The sequence below is a fragment of the Phyllostomus hastatus genome, unplaced genomic scaffold (assembly GCF_019186645.2).
Source record: "Phyllostomus hastatus isolate PE091 unplaced genomic scaffold, TTU_PhHast_1.1 phas_scaffold_442, whole genome shotgun sequence".
In the NCBI taxonomy this organism is placed as follows: domain Eukaryota; kingdom Metazoa; phylum Chordata; class Mammalia; order Chiroptera; family Phyllostomidae; genus Phyllostomus; species Phyllostomus hastatus.
The window spans coordinates 1283850-1308015 of record NW_025334030.1 but is presented as its reverse complement, the minus strand read 5'-3'; the positions used below and the strand labels follow the sequence as shown (position 1 = coordinate 1308015).

Here is a 24166-nt window from a genome sequence, read left to right as displayed (position 1 = left end):
GACAATCTATTATTAACCCATTCAAAAATAGCATTGTGTCATGGTTATTTTCCATGTGTGTCATTAAATATTCCTTGAGAACTTGATTTCAAATAGTTGTATAATATTCAAATACATGAACAGATTAGCCTTTTCTTAGCCATTCCCCTACTTTGGACATGTATGTTGTTTCTGATTCCTTATCACTCATTCATTCATCATTTATTAATTTATCCATCAAATTTTTATTTAGAACTATTATTTGTCAGGCATCAATGTAAACCAGTATAGCACAGAAATTCTTATGCATATGTTTCAGACATATTCATGTATATTTGCTTCCATAATTATATAAAAATTATTATTTTTTTTATTTTTAATTGTTGGCTTTCTTCAGTGAAGAAGAACCTGTTCTAGAAAGCTTTCTGAATCTGGATAAAACATTGAGATGAAACTTGTGCAAATGTTGAGCTTAGATCGCAAAGGGAAGACAATTGGAGTTCTGGATACACTGTCTCCCAAGATCATAGTTATAAAATTAATAGACATTGTCTTAATTGTGTATGCCACCAGCATCCAATTCTACTTTGCAATCTGCAATCTCAAAGGGACCATCTTGAAGCAGTAGCTTTCCACGATGCCTAGTTTAGAGAATACTTAGTTCAATCTGTCAAGGAGCCGAGAATCTGAGCTGTAGCCCAGGGATTACTATAAGGCTTGGCTTTGGTGATTCCCTGGTAAATAATCTGAGGGGGGAAAAACACACAATTGTGTCATGTTATAAACTGAATATAGCTGAGGTTATAAGCTGCTTAAATTTCTTGCATAAAAGCATGATACAGACCCTCTCTGGTTGAAAAAGTTAATAAAGAGGAACCAAAACATAATTCCTTGCACATAAATGGAAACCAGACAACTCAGCTTTCTTGACTCAAAGGGACCATACAAGGTGGCAAATTTGAAATACCCATTGGAGGCACAGTGCCAAGTCTAAACTGAAGCATCAGAGTGATGCAGTATCGAGAGACTGAGCTATTTCTAGCTGCGGTCTTTGTGACATGAAATGGTGACGCTTTTCCCCACAACCTCTAATGTTCCTCTTCTCCCTGATGACTCTATATATTGAGTGATGGTCAGCCAATATGGAGACAGCTGGTCTGGTTTTCCTTACCAAGAATTTTTTTTGTGTTTCTTAGGGCAGAAGATGTCTGGAAAAGAAAGACTAGACCCCAAAGAGTTAGACATCTGTGAGGACTAAGACTCTGTGGATAGAAAATACCACTAGCTTTTCTCTTTATCTCTGTATTCCATCTTTTTATCTCCTTCCCTGATATCAAGCAAAGGATAGGGAAGTCTAGGTGGAAACTTCTCTACTTAGCTGATTTCTGTTTTATTTTTCTGCTTCCTAAGGGATCACTTAATTCATTTTATGCCTCTGGAAAAGACCAGAATTTCCTAATTCCTTCAAAAACCTGGGCAGGTTACTTCTTCCAACCTTAACTCATCATTATTCTGCAATGAGTTATGTAATGATTTGATCATGTTGAGGAGTAATTCACCTTTGTTCCCACCTATGTTAAAACTGATTACAAATCCTCGTAAAATGCTCATTATGCTACCAAAAATGTTCTTAAGAATAGTCTGTTAGAGAAGAGGTAATGCTGCTGCTAGGAAGTCTGGGCTTCTGTCTAATTATGTGTAAATTATCTGAGTGGAATCTCAGATGTTTAGTGATAAACAGTTTTATGCTTCCCAGCAAAGTATCTAGTTTGTGAGGCAATATAATCAAAAGCAGCTTGTGTGCAGTGAATTGTCGATTGTATAACTTTGCATCCCTTTCAAGTTATTCTTATGGAAAGAAATGGGAATGTCTGCAGCCCTTTAAGGGAAGCAAATGTTGTATTCTGCAATTTTTTTGAAAAAAAAAAAAGAAAGATAATTGATCCTTTGACTATACTGCTGCTCTGCTCTCAGAAGGAACATTAAAAAGTTGGATTTCTTAAGAAATGCAATTAACTGACTTTTATTTAATGATTTTTTTCCTCAAGTTATTCATCCTGGAGGAATGGTATCTGTTGGTTATTAACAAAGATGAGGATGGATTATTAAGAAGAAAAATATAATGATATTCAACTGTAATGCATTTATAGTTACTCAGAGAAAAATCATAGGTGGTTTGTTCTCAGACACCCTCTCCTTTTGGAAGTTTCACCTCAGAGACTTCTCCATCTCTCACCTCATCTTTAGGCAGGATGGTTAATCTTCCTTTGAACCGCCAAACTGATTCTATGCCCAGAATGAAGGCAAACTGAACATCAAAGAGTTAGGGTTATTACACTATTCAATGGAACTAGTGGTCAGTGTTACTGACACAATCTGAAAGGTCATATAAATACAAATGTTTAAATATGGAAGGTCATTAGTTTTGGGGCTCAACAGCAGGGTTCCTTAAACACCCAAGAAGCTTGGGAAGGGTCTGTCAGGGCATGTACCCACCCACAAACCATAATCTTGAGACTTCACCTAGGCAAAGAAAGGCCAAGATATTTAATGAACAAAGCACAAGGAAGCTGAGCCACTATAGAAGACATGGGAATACTAGTTGAAATGAAATGGATATAGTAGTTAAAATAAAAATTGCCACCTCTTAGAGTCTGAGAGTTTTTCCTATTGTTCTCCTTCCAGAAACATTCTTATTTCAAAAGAAGAGGTCCAACTTGGGGGAAAAGGATATGAAGTGCTAGGAGGAGAAAATGGTAGCAAAGAACCAAGATTAAGGCAGATGAAGACTCTAATGACAAGAGGCAAGAATTCTTGCCTCTTACTAGTAGTCAGCACAGATTAATGTTAGCATCACCCATCGTACAATTCACTGCACAGGTAGCTAAAGGGATGGTTTAATGTATCCTAATGGTGTTTGCTCCTACTTAGTTTCTAAAACTCTAAGGTAAATTCCATGGATGTGGTTTTAAGTTATAAATGGTTGATGTGGTGATACTTGTTATATGGATTCAACTAAATTGCCCAGTTGCTAATGTGCACCTATTTCACACACCTTTTGATTGGATTTGCAAATACACCAGTTAAATAGATAAGTGTTCCATAATGAATGCTGAAAGAAATATTGAACCTGTGTCAATGTCCCTAGATGGCTAAGTCTTAAATTTGCCCAAGAACAAAATATCTGCATAAAGACTCATTTATATTTGGCATTTACAAACCATGGGATCTTGGACATTTTGAAGACAAACCATTTAGATGATTAACTAAATATATTCCTTTGAATCAGCTGGATTTGCCCTATACCATTAGCATATCCTTTTAAGGAAGGTCATTCATACATGTGCAGTTCATAAGGAGTTTATCATACTGTCTATTGAATATATTTGTTTCATGTTGACTTCTGGTTTGTGTGACTTCCTATCCTACATGCTCTATAGTCAGCTCATGTTTAAGCCTTTGATTCACATCTGAAGGTGTAAAGGAATTTTATTTTGATTTCTGTCTTTTAGTGAAAACATATTTCATATTGCCAACTCATGATATATTCACTTTGAACTTAAAATATCATTTGTTTAAAAAATTGCGATAAAACCTGAAATGTTCACTAATAGTTATTCTGAAGATTAAAGCTGCCGATGAATTATGCAGCAGGGCCAATGCTGTCTTGTTCTCAGACTAAATTTATCTCATGGAAATGGAATTATTCTGACTGGGGTTAGAGAGCAGAGATAGTTAAAGTTTGATTGTTCAATTGCTACCTGCTTGTTTTTTGTCTGTTTGTTTCTTTTGTTCTTTCTTTTTTATACTTGGTTATGGTTTTATTATGAGCTAGATTTTAAAATGTAACTATTGATGAGGGGTTAATAGAAATCCTATTTTCCCTGATTATAAATGTGACAGATTTCCAGAGACTCTCTTTTTTAAAATGTATTTTTCATTTGTTTCCTCTGTTTATATTTTTTTAAACATGGATCTTTGGCCATGGGGGACCTAGCGCTGAATGTCTAACCTCTCTGACTTAGACAGAGTAAGCCTCAGTGTAATAGAAATATATGCAGCATTTTCTCTGTATATAACATGTCACTTGGGTGAAGGGCTTACAACGTCTCTTTGGTAAAACTGAAATGCGAATTTCTCAAAAACGTCTTGTTTTCAGTTAATGATATTTTCTGCTTTTCACCAAGTGGTCTCTTTGGGGGTTTGTTCTTGAATTCATTTCTCAGTGCATGCACTGGGCTGTCTATTATTCGTTTATTCAGCAGGCATTTACTGAGTTCTTGTCACACCCAGGCCTGAGCCAAGTGTTGGGGTTGCCGTAGCCAAGGAGCCCAGTGCTACCCCACATCGTTTGCCATTTTTGGGGTGAAAGGGATCTTAAGAAACAGACATAGGAAGGCATGATGGAAATATGTTGTGATAAAGGTAAAACTAGAGATAAAAATAGTGTTTTGGGAAGAGAGGAGAGGGGTGGTCCGGCCTGGGCATGGGGTGAGACTCAGGCCGACTTTGATCAGATCCATTTGCTGAGCCAGCAGTTCAGGCATGATGTAAGATGCCAGCTCATAATGCCTGACCTGCACCAGCGGCTCCCCAGAGATGGCTCAGAGTTCATCTTTCTCAAATGTGAAACCCCACCAGGAAAGACAACTTCCGGACATGGCCAAGCATTCCATCATTGCTTCAAAACTAGCCCCCAGTGACTCACAAAGCTGAAAGGGAAATTGATCACAGGCTCATTATGATGTCCGTGGGGAAGAGCTTGAGAAACCCATGCACCTCCTGAAAGAAGATCCATGACTTCAAATGGGGCCATGGGCGCAGAGGTGGGTGCATTTGTCGGCTCTACAGCAGCCCCTGTGCGAGCTGTTGTGCATGTGTTTGCTTCCCTCCACACTTGGATCTCCATCTGGAGCAGGACACATCTACCATGGAGAGAGAACTGACTTTGAAACCCCTACCCTGGGTGACTCTTATGACCCCAGAACACACAGTTTGGGCCCTCTGGAAAGACAAGAAAAAACAATGCATACCTTAACTTTATTTAGGTGTTCTCCTATTCCATCCAACCTCACCTCCCATATCAAATGAGCTTACCCCTATTTCAGGGAAGTTAGGTCACCTCCCCAGCTGGGCCACACCAGTGGCTACTTAGATTTAGTTGTACTGTCTTCCAGAACAGGGTCCTTTTGCTCCATCTATGGATCCCGAAAATAGTAAGAGTGGGTCACCCTCTCCTACCCTCCACAGAAGCTATATCCTCATTCAATTCTTTTCCCTTGCACTTTCTGTGAATTAGACTGTTACTAATTTTGCTGTCTCTTGGAACTATATAGAACTTTTCAATAGTGAGATCTGTGGGTCTTCTCTGACTGTAACGTATATCTACTCATTCCATAAGATCACTTTATCACAGCCAGGTTTATCAAGGTATGATTATATATAGTATAAAGCTTGACCTTTTTAGTACACAGTTCTGCAACTTTTCACAAATGCTTACAGTGATGTAATGATCAGGAGATGGTACATATCCACCATTCCAAAGAGCCCTGGGGTCTGTTTGTCATCAGCCCCAGCCCCAGAACCTAGCAATCACCAATCCCTTTTCTGCTCTTCTAGTTTTGCCTTTTCCAGAATGTCATATTAATGGAATGATAAGTAGGTAGCTTTTGAGTCCAACTTCTTTTTCACAGTGTAATGAATTTAAGATTCATTTATGCAATTGTGTCTATCAATAGTTTATTCTTCCCTTTTGTTGCTATGTAGCATTCTGTTGTATGAATGCACCATTATTCATCTATTCAACAATTGGAGGATCTTTAGCTTGTTTCTAGGTTTAACTGATTATGAAAAAGTTGCTATAAAACATTAATGTACAGGCATTTCCAGGAATATAAAATTTTAATTTTCTTGGATAAATATCTATGGTTAAAGATGGTGTTTTAGGGAAGACAGTGGATATAATTATTGCTTTGATGTTGAACTGCAGGCCTGAAACTTCCTAGCTGCATGGCCTCATGTAGGTTGTCTGAGCCTGACTTTCCTGGAACAGAAGAGTGGTAGGATGACAGCTCCTGCACAGGATTTAGAGCTGTCACTCATTTATAGCCCCTCCTCCTCTAGGTGCTGCCTCATTGCACTAGACACCCCCTTTCCATGGTGCTTCTGTTCTATTTCCCGAGCACGCACACCCTTTTCTACATTCCTGCCACACACTGTTTCCTTTCCTGGAATACTTTGCCACCCACTTTTCTCCTCACCAACTCCTCATCTGCAGTTGCCCAATTAAATGCCACCTTTTCAAAAAAGTGTTCCCTCATCCTATCTAAATCCAGCCCCCTACTATACATAGTACCCTTTAAAAAAGTGTTTAAACACTGTTCTTTTCCTTTACAGCATTTATCACAACTGGCCTTATAAAATTAACTGTACAATTTGGTTTTTAATGGAAATTTCATTGAGATCATTGTAGAATCACATACAGTTATGAAAAAATGATATCAAGAGAGTCTGTGTACCTTTCCCCAACTTTCCCCAGTGGTAACATCTGGCAAAATTATAACATATCACAACCAGGATATTGGTATTGGTATAATCCATTGATGTTTTTCAGACTTCCCCAGTTTTACTTGCACTAATTTGTGTGTGGGAGGAGGATATACTATCACATATGCAGATTTGTGGGTCCACCACTGCAGTCAAACTCCAGAGCAACTCCATCACCACAGGATTCTTTCAGCTGTCCTACCACTCACACCTCCTTCTCCAATTCCTCCACTTCCTACATCCCAGAAAACACTAACTGTTCTCATTTTTAAAATTTAGATACTTCAAGAATGGAATCATATAGTATATAATCTTTCAGTGTTGACTATGTTTGTTTGTTTGTTTTCTCAGCATAATTCTCTGGAGATTCCTTATTGAGTATTTCAGTAGTTGCTTTTCATTCCAGAGTAGTATTCCATGGTATGGAATACCACCACTTATTTAACCATTCATCTGTTGAAGGACATCTTGACTGATTCCTGCTTTAGCTATTATAAATAAAACTTGATATACAGATTTTTATGTGAACGTAATTTCCATTTTTCTGGGATAAATGCTCAAGAGTGAAATTGTGGGGACGTTAGTTTTATGAGAAACTGTTTGAATTGATTTTTAAAATCTGTCTTTGCCAGTAAATGTTAAGTTCCACCAGAGAAAATAGGCTGAAGTTTCGTTTGTTTTTCTGTTGTCCTGTTTGTATGTCTAATCACTGTGTACTGGGGACATTTCATAATACTTAGAACATAATTTACTACTCTATAAATATTTGTATATGAATTAAATAAGGACTGAATGAGTGAATGCATGAATAAAAATTTGCATGGGAGTAAGTAAAATAATGCACTTGAAATATTTTTAGACTGCTTAGCATAGAGAAACCTCTAATAGTAGGAACATGTTTTCTTACCATTAACATCATCAGATGGGACTGAGAGTGACATGACATGATTTTCACACCTTTCACCTTCACCATCACATGAGCATTATGTAGCTCTATAGGATTCCAAGAGTCTGAGTTCTTGCTTCACTTCATTTCTTTAAAGAAAACCCCATCTCATGAATATGTTCAAAAGTGGCAGGATGAGAATTTGGGCTTTATACTTTACATAAGGTCCTGCTTCCATGGTGAAGCTGCATGGCTACTTTCTCTGTTGAAAAGGAGCCTTTGGAGTGTGAGGATGAGTGACACTTCACAGGTTAACCTTGTCCGAGTATCTTCATGGTCTTAGTGTGTGAAACAAATATTGGGGAAGCCAATGGAGGATTAGTAATTCTCATTTGCCTGAGGAAAGCTCAGGTCTTCATAATGTCTTGATCTATGTACTAAGAGCTAGTAAAGACAAGCAGACTTCATAATAAAAATAGAAATGAGGTTTTCTCGACAAAAATGCCACTGGAATGATGAGCTGTCACACAAGACCCAGAGAAACAAGAAAGAAACTTCTTTAGTGACTATAATTAGGCTTACATGGAGAGTGGCAACACTCAAGAACTATGCAAGAGGCAAGTTCTTTGCCTGTTTCTAGAATCACCATTAAACTATTTCCAAAGAGCCGGATACTGAGGAGGCCAAAGGTCATTTTCAGTAGACCAGGCACCCATTCTCCTCCCTGCTTGGTGAGACTCTGACCTACCTATGGCATGGGAATGGTGTTACCCCATGATTTGGGCAACTTAAAAAAAAAGAAAGGAAGAATAAGATAAAATATTTTTCTTTATTATGAAAAAATACCATGTTTATTGTAGAAAATTGGCTAATACAGATTAGCAGTAAAAAAGTAATAAAAGTCACCAGTGATCTCAATAGAAATATTAATGTTGGATGTTGAATCTTTAACTGTATCTAGGTAGACATAAAAATTTAGATCTAGAAGAAGGTAAACTTAGAAGTACAGAGTGTAAATTATAGATACAGACTGATTTTTACATACATTGAATTATACCAAGGGAATAGGGACTTATATCTTACTCCATCTTCTGTGTCATATGCATCTATCTGCTTTATAAACTATTCTTCACTACTGTACTTCCAAAACTGGGGAAGGTAGTCCCAATGGAACTGGGCAATAAAGTAGTTGTTCATATGCGTGTGTGTGTGTATTTTATCAAAAATCAAAATCATATCCCATGAGTGTTTGCTGGCTGAAATCATTTTACTGATGCTCTGAGGAAGAAAAGGGAAAGCACAGTCACCCCGACTCCCTTCAGGCATTAGGTCAAGACCTCAGCTTTATCTACCTTGGCCTATGTTTCCATGACAACAGGGAAACCTGTGGTGGTTTCAGATATCGATGGAATTCTGGGGGAAACAGCATTTACCTGAACCATAGTTTGGTATTTTTCAATTCAATTTAATTTTTCAGGAAAGGACCAAATCTCAGAGAACTCTTAAATTAATCATTCAACTTTCAGATATTCTGCTTTAATATCTATTTTCAGGAATACATTATGCAATAAAGTAGATCAGAGGCAAGGAAATCATACTGACCTGAGTTAGGGCTTGAGTATACATATTTGAATGTTATCTTCTCCTACCCTCAGTTTTCTCATCTATAAAATGGGATGTGGTCACATTGCCTTACTTATTGGGTTTCTGGGGGAAAAGAGTGGGATAATGAATGTAAAAATATTTGGTATGCCACCTAGTCCAGAGTAAATGCTCAATACCTTAACTTTGCTATTGTTTTTATGACATTATTGAAATTATGTGGATCTTGATAGGACAAAGGCAAAACACATCAGAAAGGCTTGGCTGATGAGAAGCAGGAATTGGAGAAAGGGAGGGTAGAAGCCTGCTGAGAAGCTGAGTGATATTAGAGAAAGTATCAGCACCCTGGTGTTTGGTATTCCACTAAAAAGGTCATGAAATATTAACATCCCCTAGAGTAACCTCGAAGAACAGTGGTATCAGCTCCTGCTTGCTATACAAAAGAGGCTCCTTAGAGACATCTGTGGCCCAGTTATGAGGAGGGAAAGAAGGGGGAGTTAAGGTGCTGACAGTAATTCCAATTGCTTCCTTAGCTGAAAATATTGGAGTTATGAGAGAAGGGCAGAATAGTCAGCTAGCAAGGGGCTTCCATGGAAAAGGTAAAAAGAATGACTACCTATCTTTCCAGCTAGAGAGGGATGAGCTGTTTTGCCCACAGAGGACAATTTGTATTGACTTACCCTTGAGTTCACAACCAACAACAACCATATCACTATCATTGCCACCAGCAACATTATCATCATCATCATCATCACCATCACCATCATCACCAATACCACCACTGACAATGCCATCATCATCATCATTGTCATTACCGTGAAGCAACACAGCTTATGGGCATAGTGTACTTACTAGATACCAGGAGTTACACTAAGCAATTGGCACATATTATTCCATGTTATTCAAATTGTGAAAAAAGATTGCTCTTTCCATTTACAAAGGAGGACTTCGTGACCCAGGAAATTTAAATAAGTTGCAAAAGTCACCCAGCTTGTACAAAAGCAGATCCAAGATCCAGAACCAGGCAATCTGCCTCCCAGTCCTCATTACCATCCACTTCATCATCAAGAAGGGGCAATAGACTGTTAGAGTAAACTCTGTTGCCCCATAACATTCCCTTTTAATTTTTTCCATAATAGGGTAAACCTCTAATCTGAGCCTCACAGTGTCATACAGAAAGCCAGTGGCTCTCAAATAGATGCCATATGTACATTTGCACCAGTAGAAACCCTTTTTCAAATAACTTCTACACAAAACTGTACTTGCAAAAGAGCTGAATTGTATAAATTCAAATGTGAGACACTTATTATAAAGCCAGTCTGTGAGAAAAATAAGACAATTTTGATGAATATCATTTTGAAATTGAGAGTATAAATAACTAATCTTGTTTTTAATTTGCCTCATAATCTAATTCACTTCAGTACTTTGTTACATAATATCAAGAAAATGTTGATTTACATGCTGATACAGAGTTGCAAAAATAATTTTTTAAACCAGATGACCTAAAACTATCTGGTTAACACAGAATGCAAGCTTTGTCTCCAGGGTCAGCACTGTGCTTGACAGACAATACATTAAAGGCATAGCTGCTGAATGACTGAATGAATGAGTCAATTTGTGAGAGTGAAATAGATATCAGAAGTATGGAGGTAGAAGAGGACTTTGGTGTCATTGCCAAGTTTTTTTCATTTATTTGACCAATATTTAACAAGCATCTGCTACTATAAGCCAGATGCTGTTCTAGGGTGATGGGGACACAATGTTGGGAGGAAGAAGTTCTCATGGTGTGTGAAGGAGGGGGCAGCAGGAGATAGACAGTTAACTGGGAACTTGCTGTCAACCCTGGCAGTCCCACTTATATGCAGGATGCTTACATAACCCCTCTGGGTTTCAGCATCCTTGTGGGTGACACAGGGCTATCAGTATGTACCCAGCACTGCCCTTGGGAAGAATAAGGAGAAACACACAGGTGCAGTCATCTTCATCTCAACCTCAACTTTGCAAACACAGAAAAGTGCTTGTTTCATTCTGGTATTATTTATTTAATTCTGCACTGGGTATTCTGGGATTTGTATCTGCATATCATTAAAGCAGCTTCAGTCCAAGAACATACACTTGGAGATGTATTAATATACACTGGGCATAAGCAATTACAAGCCTGGGTATGAGGTGACTAGAATCTGGAGAGAGAGAGGTACATTACAGAAAATGCTAGTTATGTTGCAAGATAAGAGGTACAGTACCAGGTTAAAGCTTCAAATACCAGGCCCTCATCAGTGGGAGGTTCAGTGGTGTCTCTTGAGTGGAAGATTGACATGTCTGGTTTTGTCTATTTAAAATCCCCCTATGGAATCAACATAAAGTGTGAGTTGGAAGGAACTGAGACTGAGAGCAAAGGAACCAATTAAGGAAGCATAGCTTTAAAAAAATTATTTTATTCCAGGCTACAGAGATAAATGTGATGCACTGAAACAGTGGCATTGGAAAAAGGGGAGGCTTCATTGTTGGGAGATTGAGGGGTTAAAAGTGATATGATTTGGGAATTGATTAGCTATTCATAGCAGCAAAGGGAGGTGTGAAGGGTGAATGTTGAGGTTTCAAGGTTAAGTAAATGGAAGGGAGGTGCTTTCATTAACAAACACCAAGTCCATCGAGGAAGAGAAACATGTGCAAACGTTTTGTTTCGGGGCATGGTAAAACAGCAGCGGGAATAAGGCCTTCATACTGAGACATGCAGGAGCCTGTTTGGGGTACTGTTGTGCCTGAGGGGAAGCCCATGAGGAGTAGTCAGGGCTGCAGGTGTGTTGAAGATTCCTTAGAGAGTCGATTCAGTGGTTTCCACCCATTGCTGCAAATCCTTCACAGGTGTGCAAACAATATCATAGCACGTGGTCTAACAGAGAGATGTACAAGAGTTAAGAGACCTAACAAAGCTCAGGTGCCACCAAGCAAGATCCTATGTTTATGATGCACTCAAGAATTCTGCTGCACATGTGCATAAGAAGGTCCAGCCAGGGCAAAATAGTGTTTCTTTTACATGCCATTGTGCTGGAAGAGTGTCAAATTATTCTAAAACCAAGAGAAGAGAATGCTCTTTTTTTTTAATAGTGGCACAATAAATTATCTTCTGCAGAGTACTGTTTCGGTTTGGGAAAATGGCTTTATGCAAACTTGGGTGAGAAGGTAACCCCTCAAGGGTATAGGGATAGCTGGTGTGAAACTATCAAGGAGAAGGAAACATGAAACAAAGGGATGGGGATTAGAGTTTGCCTGCTGGTTCCCAATGGGGCTGGGGGTAGAAGAAGTAGAAATATGGCAGAGAATGTCTGGAACCAGAGTCTAAACAAAGTTGGTGGTGGTAGACTGGCCAAATGACATTTGCAAAGATGTGATGTGCACAGATCCTTCTAGAATTGTGTTTTTAAGATGGGGATCACTTTTCATATTCTCTCTCTTCCTTATACTTCCCCTATTCTTTCTCTTTTTCACATTTCCCAAGTCTTCATGTCTACTAAACTCAAGCATGCCTTATATGAGTGGATATGTTGCGGGACTTAGTGCAGGGTTGAACTGCATGTGTGCATCTTGTGATGTTGCTCAGACACAGGGAAAATAAAAAGCCTGAGTTAACAGGTCAGACAAAGTTGTAGAGTATGAGGTGCCCATAACTGGGAATTGCAATATGGGGACTAAGACCTGGAATTCCAAATGTGTGTGTTTGAAGCATTTAAGATGAGATTTTGAGAACCAGGGAGGTTTTCCACCCAGTATCCAATCCATTTGCTATGTAACATTCTAATTTTTGCGGACTAAGCTAGTTTTGTTTTGAGTTCTTACACCCTTCTGGCTCACCACCAACAATCACCAGCCTCTGAAGATGTGCCAATATCACCAGGGACTGAGAACTGCTGTGGTGACTCTTGCCTATGAGCCCAAAAAGGACCTTGGGCAGGTTAAGTTCTAAAGGGATTGAGATGTTAGAACTTGAGATGTTAGAGGTGAAGTCATTTTCTAGTAAGAGAGGCTGGAGGGGGACTTATATTGCATAAAGACATATATTTCTAAGCATTTATGGGGTCAAAGAACTCTGCAGCTAAGCTTGTTACAGAGGAAAAATAGAATCTTCTGCAGACTTTGTTTGCCTTCAGATTTGCTCAAGTTCTAGAAAGCCACAACGCAGAGTGGGTGGGGTGTGGAGGCTTCCCAAAGTAGACCTCCCCACCCACTTACTTCTTCATTAGGAGAAATCACCACTTAGCTGTTTTTGTCTCTGCCACCTACCGTCCCTTGTCCCACGCTCTAACATTCTGTCCTGTGCACTGGAAACAGACTCCCACTCTCCCAAGTGCCAAACATTGCACTCTCCCTTACTGTCACCTCCTGCAACCTATTGTTTCAGGGAAAGCTCCTCTGGGAACTTAAGTTATTTGCTTGCTCTAGGTGTTTTCAAATTTGGGGTTCTGCCTGGTGTATCGTGGGTCTCTCCTGAAAGGTGTCAGTTGCCTGCTCTGATAGAAATTGTCTCTGCAACTTGTCATTTTTAAAGGGGTGATTATAATGGGGTGTTATCAAATGAGAATAGACCCAGGGTCTTTACTTTTGAAGAGCTTAAGATAGACTGGGTGAAGTGGGACTTACTCCTCCTATGAAAAAGTGAGGAAAATTTCATACTATAAAATTAGGTGGCCAGCAAAGAAAAGGAAATATTGCAGCTGAATTGACATGGAGTAATGCTTCAGAGAAGTGCTTGATATTGTAAATGATGAAAAAATGATGATGATTTTGAAGTCAGCATCCTCTACTACAGCTGGAATAGCATGGTGATGGAAAGAATACTTTCTGGATTTTTTGATCAACAGACCTGATTGAAAACACTGTCATCGTCTCTTATCAGCAAAACAGTATATAATTTTCACAGCCTCAGTTTCTTCTTCTGTAAACTGGGGCTATAAAAATCATTCCTTTGAAAGTTTTGTGAAGATATACAAAGTCTGTCCAGAAGGTATCTAGCCATGTAATATGAAAAATAGAGACATTTACTGAAGAAGATACAAGAAACATTGTACACAAAATAACACCTCAGTCCCCTTCAAAGCAGGTACGTTGGGACCTCACACAGTTCTCCCCATCACCATCAGCTGCCCTGTTGTATTTTCTTGAAGCTCACTGACAGTATGAAATCTCTTCCCTTCCAAAGGTGATTTTAGTTTTGGATAAGGCCAGAAGTCTCAGAGCACGTAGTCTGAACTATAGGGGAGCTGAGTCACTTGGGTGATTTGATGTTTCACCAAAAAAATCTGCCCCAAACATGATACATGAGCGGGTGCATTGTCATGATGAAGCTGCCAATCACCAGTTGTCCATAGCTGCAGCCTTCTGAATCTTCTGGATAGTTTTCATGGAGAAATATTCAAGCTTAAAGTAAAATTTGATATAGATTCATTGCTCTATTCACTCTGTCACCTTGAATGTGACCGCCACACAGTACACATGCTCACTGCCCCCACTGACTAGTACAGTGAAGTCATCATCGTTCATGTATGCACAGTCCACTCTCCTCGGCTGCCAGATTATATTAACAATGGTTAGACTTTTTCTGGACAGGCCTTGTATATATAACATGCTGGCCAGAAGGAATCTCTTTACATGTGTTGTCCTTGTCAGTCTCCAAAAAGTAGTTAAAGATTTGACCTGACATTTTGTGAGATCCAGCTGGGAAGAATTTAGTTGACAAGGATTAATGTGAGAGTTTGTGTTCATTTGATTCATTAGCAAGATTAAATAAATTGTGTGTACTCAGAAGACTGGGGCAGAAAGGTGATGTCTACACATTTTTGTATAAATGCCATGTCACTTCAAAAAAGTCCCCCCAAAAATTACATTTAGAGTTAGTTGGTCTTGTTTGTGTCATTTTTAGAAAGTTAAATTAAATTTTAAAAAATGGAGAATGTTTATGCAATCACCTGGTCAGGGATTGGGAATAAAAATAATTCATAATAATACTTGCTAATATGCATTGAATGGTTACTAGATGGCAGACACCAGTCTCAGAATTTACATGTACTGCATTATTTATTTTATCTCTTAACAACTTAATTTAGGAAGCAAAATTATACTTATTTCCTCTTAGAGAGAGTGGAACTGAGGCTTTATGAGATTATAACTCCACAGACATTTAATAGCAGCTCTAGAAACTATGCAGCAGAGCCTTCAACCAAAGTACCGAGACTCCAAAAGATGTGTTCCCAACTCTGCAGTAAGCTGCATGCCTTTCTAGGAGGAGCCAGGAAGAGTTCCCGGACCTTCCATCATGGTCATCATTTGTCAGGTGGCCTTGAATGAGCAGGGCTGCAACTGAGTGTCACTGAGGAAAGTGAATAAACTCTGGTGATCCCACAAATCTAATTCATCTGAACTTTACTTAGCCTCTCCCATGTGAAATGCATGCCTCTCGGTGGTGTAGGACATTCAGAAATGAGAAAGCTGTTTGATTAGTTTTGCAGCAGTGAGCCTTTGGGGATGAAGAGGGTAGTTATTCCGGCGTAGTGAGGGTAAGTGTTCCCGGCGTTCAAGCATCCTCATGACCGTGAACACGTGTTGCTGGTCCTTGTTGTGCCTGTGCCTGTGCCCGTGCTAAGAAGCACATTGCATTCATCATCTCGGTGGCTCCCAAATGCTGATCCAGAGATTCATTTGATTCCATAATAGCATTTTCAACAGACTACAGCTAAATGAGAAAACTAAGGGCAATTTCGTGAAAAAAATTTTATTGTTGTTCAAGTACAGTTGTCTCCATTTTCCTTCCATCACTCCCCCATCCCCACGCATCCCCGCCTCCCATCCTCGATCCTACCCCCTTTGGTTTTGTCCATGTGTCCTTTATACATGTTTCTGAAAACCCTTTCCTCTTTTCCTTACTTTATCCTCTCCCACCTCCCCTCTGGTTACTGTCAGTTTGTTCTTAATTTCAATGTCTCTGGTTATATTTTGTTTGCTTGAAAATTTCAATAGACCTAAATTTAATCAATTCAAAGGACTGCCTTTTATTTTGAGATTATGTCCTTCTTACTTTTTGGTACAAAATGCCCTTTCTGTTATGAAATGATGATGATACCATATGGTGTGTGTGTGTGTGTGTGTGTGTGTGTGTGTGTGTGTGTGTGTGTGTGTGTGAATATACTAACTTGGCCAAAAAGTCATTAATTTCATGCAATGCTTCTATTGTTTTTAAACCTTTATTACAATAAATCATGAATTAGAGAAAAAACTTAAGAATCATTGCAATTCTGTGAGGAAGCTATTATTAGCCCCATTTTAAAGAATAAAAAACTGAGGCCCTGAGTTTTTATTTCATATGTCCACCTTCACATGTTTTATAGCAAGCAAACCTTGGCTGCAAGCCCAGGTTTTGTGTTTCCGTAGACCTGGAACACTCCACCATGGGTATGCTCCCACTTTTATCTGTGTATATGTCCATATGCACACATATGGACATAAAGAGAGTGTAGTTTTTGTTGTTTGGGGTTGGTTTTGTTTGGTTTTCACATGCAAAATGTTATTATGTATGCTCTGAAACATTGGAAAAACCTTCCCTAAAGAAGTTTTTGCAAGGGAAGACATTCAGACATACCTCACCCTTTCTAGCAGCTGCACTATATGCATGTGCCCGAATGTACTGTACTATTGCCCTATTGCTTTTGTAGGCAAAGCTGGAAGGACTATCCTGCTACATGCATGTCTGTGTCCATCTCAGATTTTCTGCAGGGAGATACAGGGAACTGGAATAATTAGGGTGAAAAAATATGCATATTTTAAATTTTGAACATGGGTGCTAAACTGTCTCCAGGACCTTACCAGTTTTGAGTCTCACTGTCTGTATTTGAGATTACCCATTTCTCTACCACATCAATTCTAGATAGTGCTGGTAAGCACTTATATTTGTTTAGTTAGTTGATTTTATTTATTGATTGATGCCACTCTTGTGAACAAAAGATTGCATGCAGCAAACTGTTCTAAACAACCAACGTAATTTTGAAAAGAGCTTTTGTAGTGAGAGTTAGTTGTGAGCTGGGCATCGTTTGTATATTTGGATTTTTGTTCGTTTAGTCCTGGTCTCATAGACACCTCACACCCAGGGAGCTAGTGGTGTTTGAGGATCCTGAACACAGACGCAGCCTCTAATCTCCCGCTGCAATCCTGTCATTATATGCAAAGTGATTATCTGGAACCTATGGAATCAGTTTTGCCTGAGCTGCAGCTCTTTCTTTGGAGAGAGGAGAACCATGCTCATCAGAGCAGCCGAACTGTCGGCCCTCCAACTCTGTGCCCTGGAGTGAGCATGTGTTTGCCAGGAAAACCGTATCCAAGAAATGGAGCTTCTGCAGGGCAGCTCAGAAGACCATCAGGAGCTGAGACCTCATTCCGGAGGCTCAGGGACCAGCTTAACATCCAGAGAGTTAAAATAAAATAAAAAAGTTTAAAACATCTCAGAATTCTTGAATTTCTTGAGCAGAAAAAAAACAATAGGTCAATATCATTTCAGTCCAAATTCCTGTTATATTCATCCATCTATCCACCAATTCAATATTTTCTCAGTGCCTACTATATGTCAGATAACATATTACATCCTGCATTTTAAGTAGTTAAACCTGCAGGTGAAAATGTTTTCAATTTTTGTCACTAGAAGTGGCAGACTTCCCACTACCACTCTTGGTAGACTGACCCAAAAGAGCTCCAGAATTAGTACATTAGAAAAATGTGGGGCCTGGCAAACAGATTGAAAGGGGTGAGGGTGCAGGAGGCTTTTCTGGAAGCTGAAGCTGCATTTGCAAAGCAAGCACACTTTTACACAGTGCTGCTTCCACCTGCCCTACCCTTCTAACCTCAGATATCCCTCATCCCCCAATCCTGTTCTTTCTTTGATTTTTTTCTATAGCACTTACCACTTTCTATATTCTGTACAATTTAATTTTTCTTATCTTTATTTTTTATTATCTGCACCCCTGCCTTAGATTGTAAGCTCTGTGATCTTAGGGATCTTTGTCCTTCTACATGGCTATAGCCCTAGGGACCAGAACGGTGCCTGGAAGTATAATCAACACTAACCAAATATAGTGTGTTTCAACAAGTAAGTGACAAAGTGCTCATGATGGAGACAATAAATAACAACATTTCTATAGACACTTTCATTCTCATGTTACTGAAGATTGAAACTATGTAGCTGCCTGTGTTTGGAAGTAAGAGTAACATCTAAACCACTCTGACACTGTCTCAAGCTAACCCCAGTTTGGATAATTACATTTAAGACCACGAAGTCCTTCCTTCAGTCTAACTGGAGTTTTTGTTGTTCTGATGCACTGCAACTCCCATAGAAGATCTTCCTTAGGCTAAGTGTCTGGCTTTTTGACAGCCTTAGGAAATTAGTATAATAAAGAATTGTGAAAGAGAGAAAAGACAACAATTTCCTGTTTTCATTTAAATAGCTGGCAAATTTGAGTGAAGTTAAAGTTACAAATACTCTTCTGTGGATTGAATTACAATGTGAGCTGTTACCTTCTGCCTAAGGAAGTATCACTGGGAGGTGGCATTGCCATTGCAGGTTTTCCAGCACTCTCTCTGCCCTCCACAGGGTATGTACAGCCACTCAGTTAAGGATCCTTGTGGCTGAAAGGCACGAGGGTGGCCCTTGCATGTGCATGCAACATATATTCCCTAGTGATACTGAGTCCCCCAGGATACTTTGTAGGCAAAGAAGGCTATTTTCCCCCACTTCTCCCATTTATTGATATAGTTGAATTGTTTTGGAGCTAGTAGCATTGGTGTGGCTTTTCCTCAGTTTTTGTTAAGATGAAATTTAAATTCTATCTCAGATGCTGCTTAAAAGCCTGGCTGAGTTTTGGCATTGAGTGAGCAACAGTGGCAACTAGGGTGTCACCATTTCATCTGGGGTCATCAAGTGTTCTGTTCCTGATTGATGTGCACTGATAGTCACCCCTGTAAAAGCTTTCCTACCGATCCTGTAAGCAGGTATCTTGAGGATAGGTGCGTACTTGTCTCTGTGTGCAACCATGCTTGTGTGGGGATGTGGGGATGTAGCTGTCCAGAGGACAGAGTGTAGCCCCAAATCATTGTGACCTGCATTTAAAAGCTTTGGATCCCATTGTCTCACTTTGCAGACTCCCAATGTGCCTGACTGTGAAGACCCAAGTTTAAGGGGAAGTCTGAGCCATTATGCAAAATGGGTCTGTAGGAATCCAATCAGCACTGAGCACTTTCAACTTTGGGGAGAAAACGGACTGGAAAACCAGAGTTTGCTCAGGGCATCTGAGAGCAGTTATGGGTTCCTTATGTAATGTATTTGTTTTTCATTAAACCATTCAGATAAGGTCTTATTAAAGTGCCATGTATTATTTATCGTGTTTCTTATGAAAATGAGCTGAAGGGAAAAGTCTGTCCTCTTTTCGGGGTATTCTCGGGCTTTGGCAATGTCAGTGAGAAAAAAAGTGAAGGAAAGTAGGGTGAACCCCTGTCAGCACAGCAGTGTTGGAGGCAAAAGGAAGGAGTGGGAGAGGGAGAGTCGGGATCGGACAGGCGGGATCTTTGACCCTTTATTCCATTCTACCTTTTGCAGAGTGGCTTTTCTTTTGATTTTATGAATTGCAAAATTTAGAAAAAATAAAAGACAGGCAGAAAGTAAGAAAAAAATAAGAAGACAGAAAAGAGGGGAACATTTTGTCTGTGAATCAGACCTTAGCTGATGAATATGATCTCTCAGATAATATATACAGCACCAATTTTTCAAACTAACCACTGCCAACCCCCCCCCCCAAAAAATACATAAAATACCAGCCTGTACTTCCCTGATCGCCCATATCAGTTCACTTAGGCTTAACCATGCCCCTGTATTCCCTCTAAACGGATGGGATGTGTGTGTTGCAGGGTGTCGGAGGGTGAGGAATAGAGAGAAACAGCCTGGCTGGGGCCTAGTGTTCGGCATAGGGAAGACTTTATAGTTATTGATGGCATTTCAGAACAGAACAACAAAAAAATGGAGCTGTGGTATCATTAATTTGCTTTCTTCAGAAAGCATTTTGATTAGCCAGCAAAGGGAATTGTGTCTTGCGAACTAATGGCTCAGTTCAGAAGCTGTCTTTTGGCCAAGGGTGTCCCTGCGAGCCCCACGGAGATGTCAGGGGTACCCCAGGGCCAGTCCTGGGCTCTGCCTGAAGTGCTCCTTCCCGAGGGTCCTCCAGCACTTTCAGAGTGTGTCTGCCTTACAGGACACTGGTGAGCCTGAAGCAAGGTGTCATGTAGGGAACCCAAACAATCAGAAAAGATGCTGTTCAGACAGCCTCTTGCTCTGAAAATGAAAAAGGAAATCTAGTTACTGGGTCACAATCTGTATCACACAATATAGCAGGATCACAAACTAACCACGCCAAAAGCATGCCTTTTCTTTTCTATGAGGACCAAGGGTGTGTTAGAGTCTTAAAATTTTCTTTTGATTTGCAGATCACATCCCATTTTATTGCATAAAGACTAACAAAATCTACTAATGAATAATTATTACTTCATAAAATAAAAGGGAGGGGGGAGACCCTTCTGCAAGAGCAGAATGCTAATTTGGCCAAGGAGGGCTGGTGAGGCAGGAAAAAAATAAAATAAATAAACCGTTGTCATTTGGCTGCTGTAGCCCACAGAGTAATCTCTTATCAGACATGGACTTCCCCGCCCTGTGCATTTATAATTTGAGAAGAGTGGGGATTCTAAGCTGGAAGAAGCCCCCCCTTGCATTCACCAGGGGCTGACGTTACTTAGTCCAACAGGCTTCATTTCCACGCCAGCCAGGGTGGTTTCTCCCACTCAGCGGCTCCGGGCTTGTTGGTGTGCCGGCTGCTTCCTGCCCAGCCTAGGCAAGGCGCCCAGGGAAAGCTGCGCCCCAAACGCCTGGGAGAGCATCGCCGCCTCTGCAGCCCTTCCAGGGGGTGGGGGTCCCAGACATTGCCCTGCCTCTGGTGCCTGCAGCCCCTGCTCCGCCTGCCCCCAGCCTCTAGAGTGGTCCCAGCGCTTTAGCAGGGGGAATCCCGTTTTCCTGTTTATTTGTCAACGAGTCAGGCAAAGGAACCAAACCGCCACCCAAATCTAAGACTCTGGGTCCCAGCTGGACAATCGCGTGAATTGCCCAGCTTGCCTGGGTGCTGGCGATGTAGGGTGCTCGCTCACTCGCTGCCTCGCCCGCCCCGCGGAGATTTTTAGCAGACACAATTTGAATTTTGGTGAGTCGTTTAAAGAAAAAAAGGCAAAGGGGAGGGAAAAAGAAACACACACACACACACACACACACTCCCAATCCTTCCCTGGACCCATTTGACAAATGAGGAGGCACGCAGCATCAGATCAGGACCAACTGGAGTGAGCCTCAGTGTGAGTCAAATTCTCTCTCTCTCTCTCTCTCTCTCTCTCTCTCTCTCTCTCTCTCTCTCTCTCTCTCTCTCCCCCTCTCTCTCCCTTCCCCCTCTCCTTTTCCCCCTCCCTCTCTCTCACCCTTAGCTCTACCCCCCTCGACTCAACACCTACAGGAGGGCAGCCACCCCCTCTACCTTTCATAGAAGTTGCCTTTGCTTGTTCTTTCATCTTCGCGGGGGGGGGGGCGGGGGACGGCGGGGGCACCTGCCACTTTGAGGGGCATCAGAAAGCAGGGCCCAACAACCACACACACACACAAAGATATAGCCACGAAGGAAGCAAAATAGTTTCCTGACCTTCTCAAGTGTCTTAGTTGGAGGCAGATGAACGCTGGGTTCTAGCAAACCCAAAGGAAAGAAGGAAAGAGAGGGAGGAGGGACGCGCACTGTGCAGCGGGGGGGAGGGGGGGGAAAGACAAGAGAGAGGGAGAGAGAGAGAGAGAGAGAGAGAGAGAGAGAGAGAGAGAGAGAGAGAGAGAGAGAAGGAAGAACAGAGCTGCAGCCACCGGGGTTTGACTTAGATAATCAGCAAAATTAAAAAGAAAAAAAAATTGTAGCGTCCAAGCAAAGAACGGCGTGATTGCATGAGAGCGTCCCCACTCGTGATCGGCGGGCGCCAGAGAGACAAAATGCAGCATCCTCTGACGGGGGCCACCTGCGTGGCGCTCCCCAACGTGGGCATGTGTCCCCAGCTCTCGTGTGCCTTGACTTTTATGTACTTACAGCAGGTAAGGCGCGCGGCTTGCCCTCGGTGGCTGCTTCCCAGGCTCACGGACTCGGTCCCCGCGTCGCTGGGCTGTGCTTTGGAACCTCGGAGGGGATTGGGAGGGGGCTCTTGCTTTTGGACAGGCGGGCTGCGTTGGAGCCCCTCATTTTCCAAGGACCCCAGCTGTCTGTGCCCCGCGCCCAGCGGTCTGTGCCCCTCTGTGCATACTTTGAGAGCCTGTTTCCAAGCTTGGGTAACAGGAGTTGAAATTGCAAACTGCCTTCGCCTTACTCGCATCTTTCTCGTGCCAGTGCGTCGGTGGTGATCTGAGTCTACCCCCTCTGATGCCAAGAGTTTGGATCTTTCTGGAGGCATTTGGTGCTTGCAGTTTCAATTCAGCAGCTTTAATAGGGAGTGAAAAAACATATATGTATGTGTGTGTGTGCTCAGTATTTTTGTTTTCTTAAGTTTGTCTGTATGGTGCTATCTTCAGTTGCTTTTGGAATCAGAGCCCTTGGGTTTCTGGAGGGAGTCAGCCCCAGAATCTGCCTCCAAACTCCCTGGCAGTGCTGTGATGAAGGCGAACTGTTTAGGATGCTGTCTTTGTTACTGCGTGTAAAGGCTTTAAAATTCTTTTTTCTTCCTCCACTCTCCCTTAATGGTCTTGCTGTGAGATTTTGTGTTTGTTTTCCATTCTGTGTACATTTCAGAATCTTTCATTGTGTTTCTTCCTCTGGGTGTTTCCCGTGGACCTTCTCTGTCTCTCTGTGCTTCACTAGTAGAGCTGCTGCTTAAGTTGGTTTCTGGGTTTGGGGGACAGCTCAATGTGGCCTTGAGAGGGAGGGGGTGACAAGCTCAGTTTTCTCTCACTGGGCAGGGGCTGTGGATGCGACTGGCAGAGATAGAAGTATTTTTTTGTGTGCAGATGGGAATCCTTCTCCCTGCCCCATCCTGCTGGAGGAAGAGTTAACAGTGATTGCAGTCATTTTATCCGGTTTTTTGATGGACTCCCTTCCAGAGTACCATTTGTCAACTATGTGTGGTTGTGGTGTACTGAAGTTCCTTCATAAGTGTCCAGACAGGGGGTTTCCTCTCCAAAGACTCTCCATGTCAGTCTGTTATAGGAATGTATGGATTATAAAATGTCAAGATTCTGTTTTGAACACCTGGGTAATTTGTGATCAAGTTGGTTGCCTCCAGAAAATATTTTTTAGGTACATTTTCTATTGCAAGTCTTTTTGAGAACAGCCTTTTTATATAATTTTAATATCTTGGGAAGAAATTGGTTTATCCTTTTAAATATTATTTTATTCCATTTCTCTTTAAGTAAATTGTGCCAGGAAACATTTCATCTGCTTCTTCCATTTCTGTGTCTTCACTGTGTGTGTGTGTGTTTAACACCAGTTACCCGTATTCTAATGAGCATTTCTACAGATGCTCAGCCTTAGTTGAATTTAATCTAATTATTAATATGAGTTGATCTTTTGCCTCCTACATTCACTTCTTTCATAGTATTTATTAATCAATTTGAACAGCATTGCCTAACAAGTAGAATGCTCTAGCCATTCAGCGTTCTCACAGTCTCGTTGTGCATTATTCTTTTTTAATAAATTGGTCTTTCTTCCTTCTAGATTGTTAAATTGGTTTGCCCATGCAGGCACAACTTAGGAAGGAGGAGAGTGACTTTGAGTGGGAGGCTGTTCTTGCCAGGAAAAGGACAAGTATAGAGGATAAACGCAGGGGTTCTCAGCATCTGTCTGGCAGTCTCTTCCAAGACTCCTGCTTGGGAAAGGGGAGGCTCGAAGGGAATGTTGACAGCCGTGGCAAATATTTAGAAGTGGCTAAATCAGTATCATGGTCCCATAAGAAGACAGACAGAGGTGGGTTTTGAAATGTGCTATGGCACACACCTCCCTCTCAAAAGAGCATGGAGTGCTTTGAGTGGAACTGGTGATGAGCTGATGCTGTGACACAATGTCAGAA

At 41.0% G+C, this 24166-nt stretch overlaps 1 protein-coding gene across 14 annotated transcripts in view; it reads left to right on the top strand.

The window, feature by feature from the left end:
- RBFOX1 (RNA binding fox-1 homolog 1) overlaps positions 1-24166 on the top strand; it is a 1503477-nt gene that overhangs the window by 1112501 nt on the left and 366810 nt on the right. The window contains exon 1 of one of the 14 annotated variants that reach the window (XM_045820709.1): positions 21966-22205. The exons of the other annotated variants lie outside the window; for them this stretch is intronic. Within the exon in view, the coding sequence (XP_045676665.1) occupies positions 22062-22205 (144 nt within the window). The 5' untranslated portion in view covers positions 21966-22061. Of the gene's footprint in view, positions 1-21965; positions 22206-24166 lie in introns of those variants that run through there. 14 annotated transcript variants of the gene reach the window in all.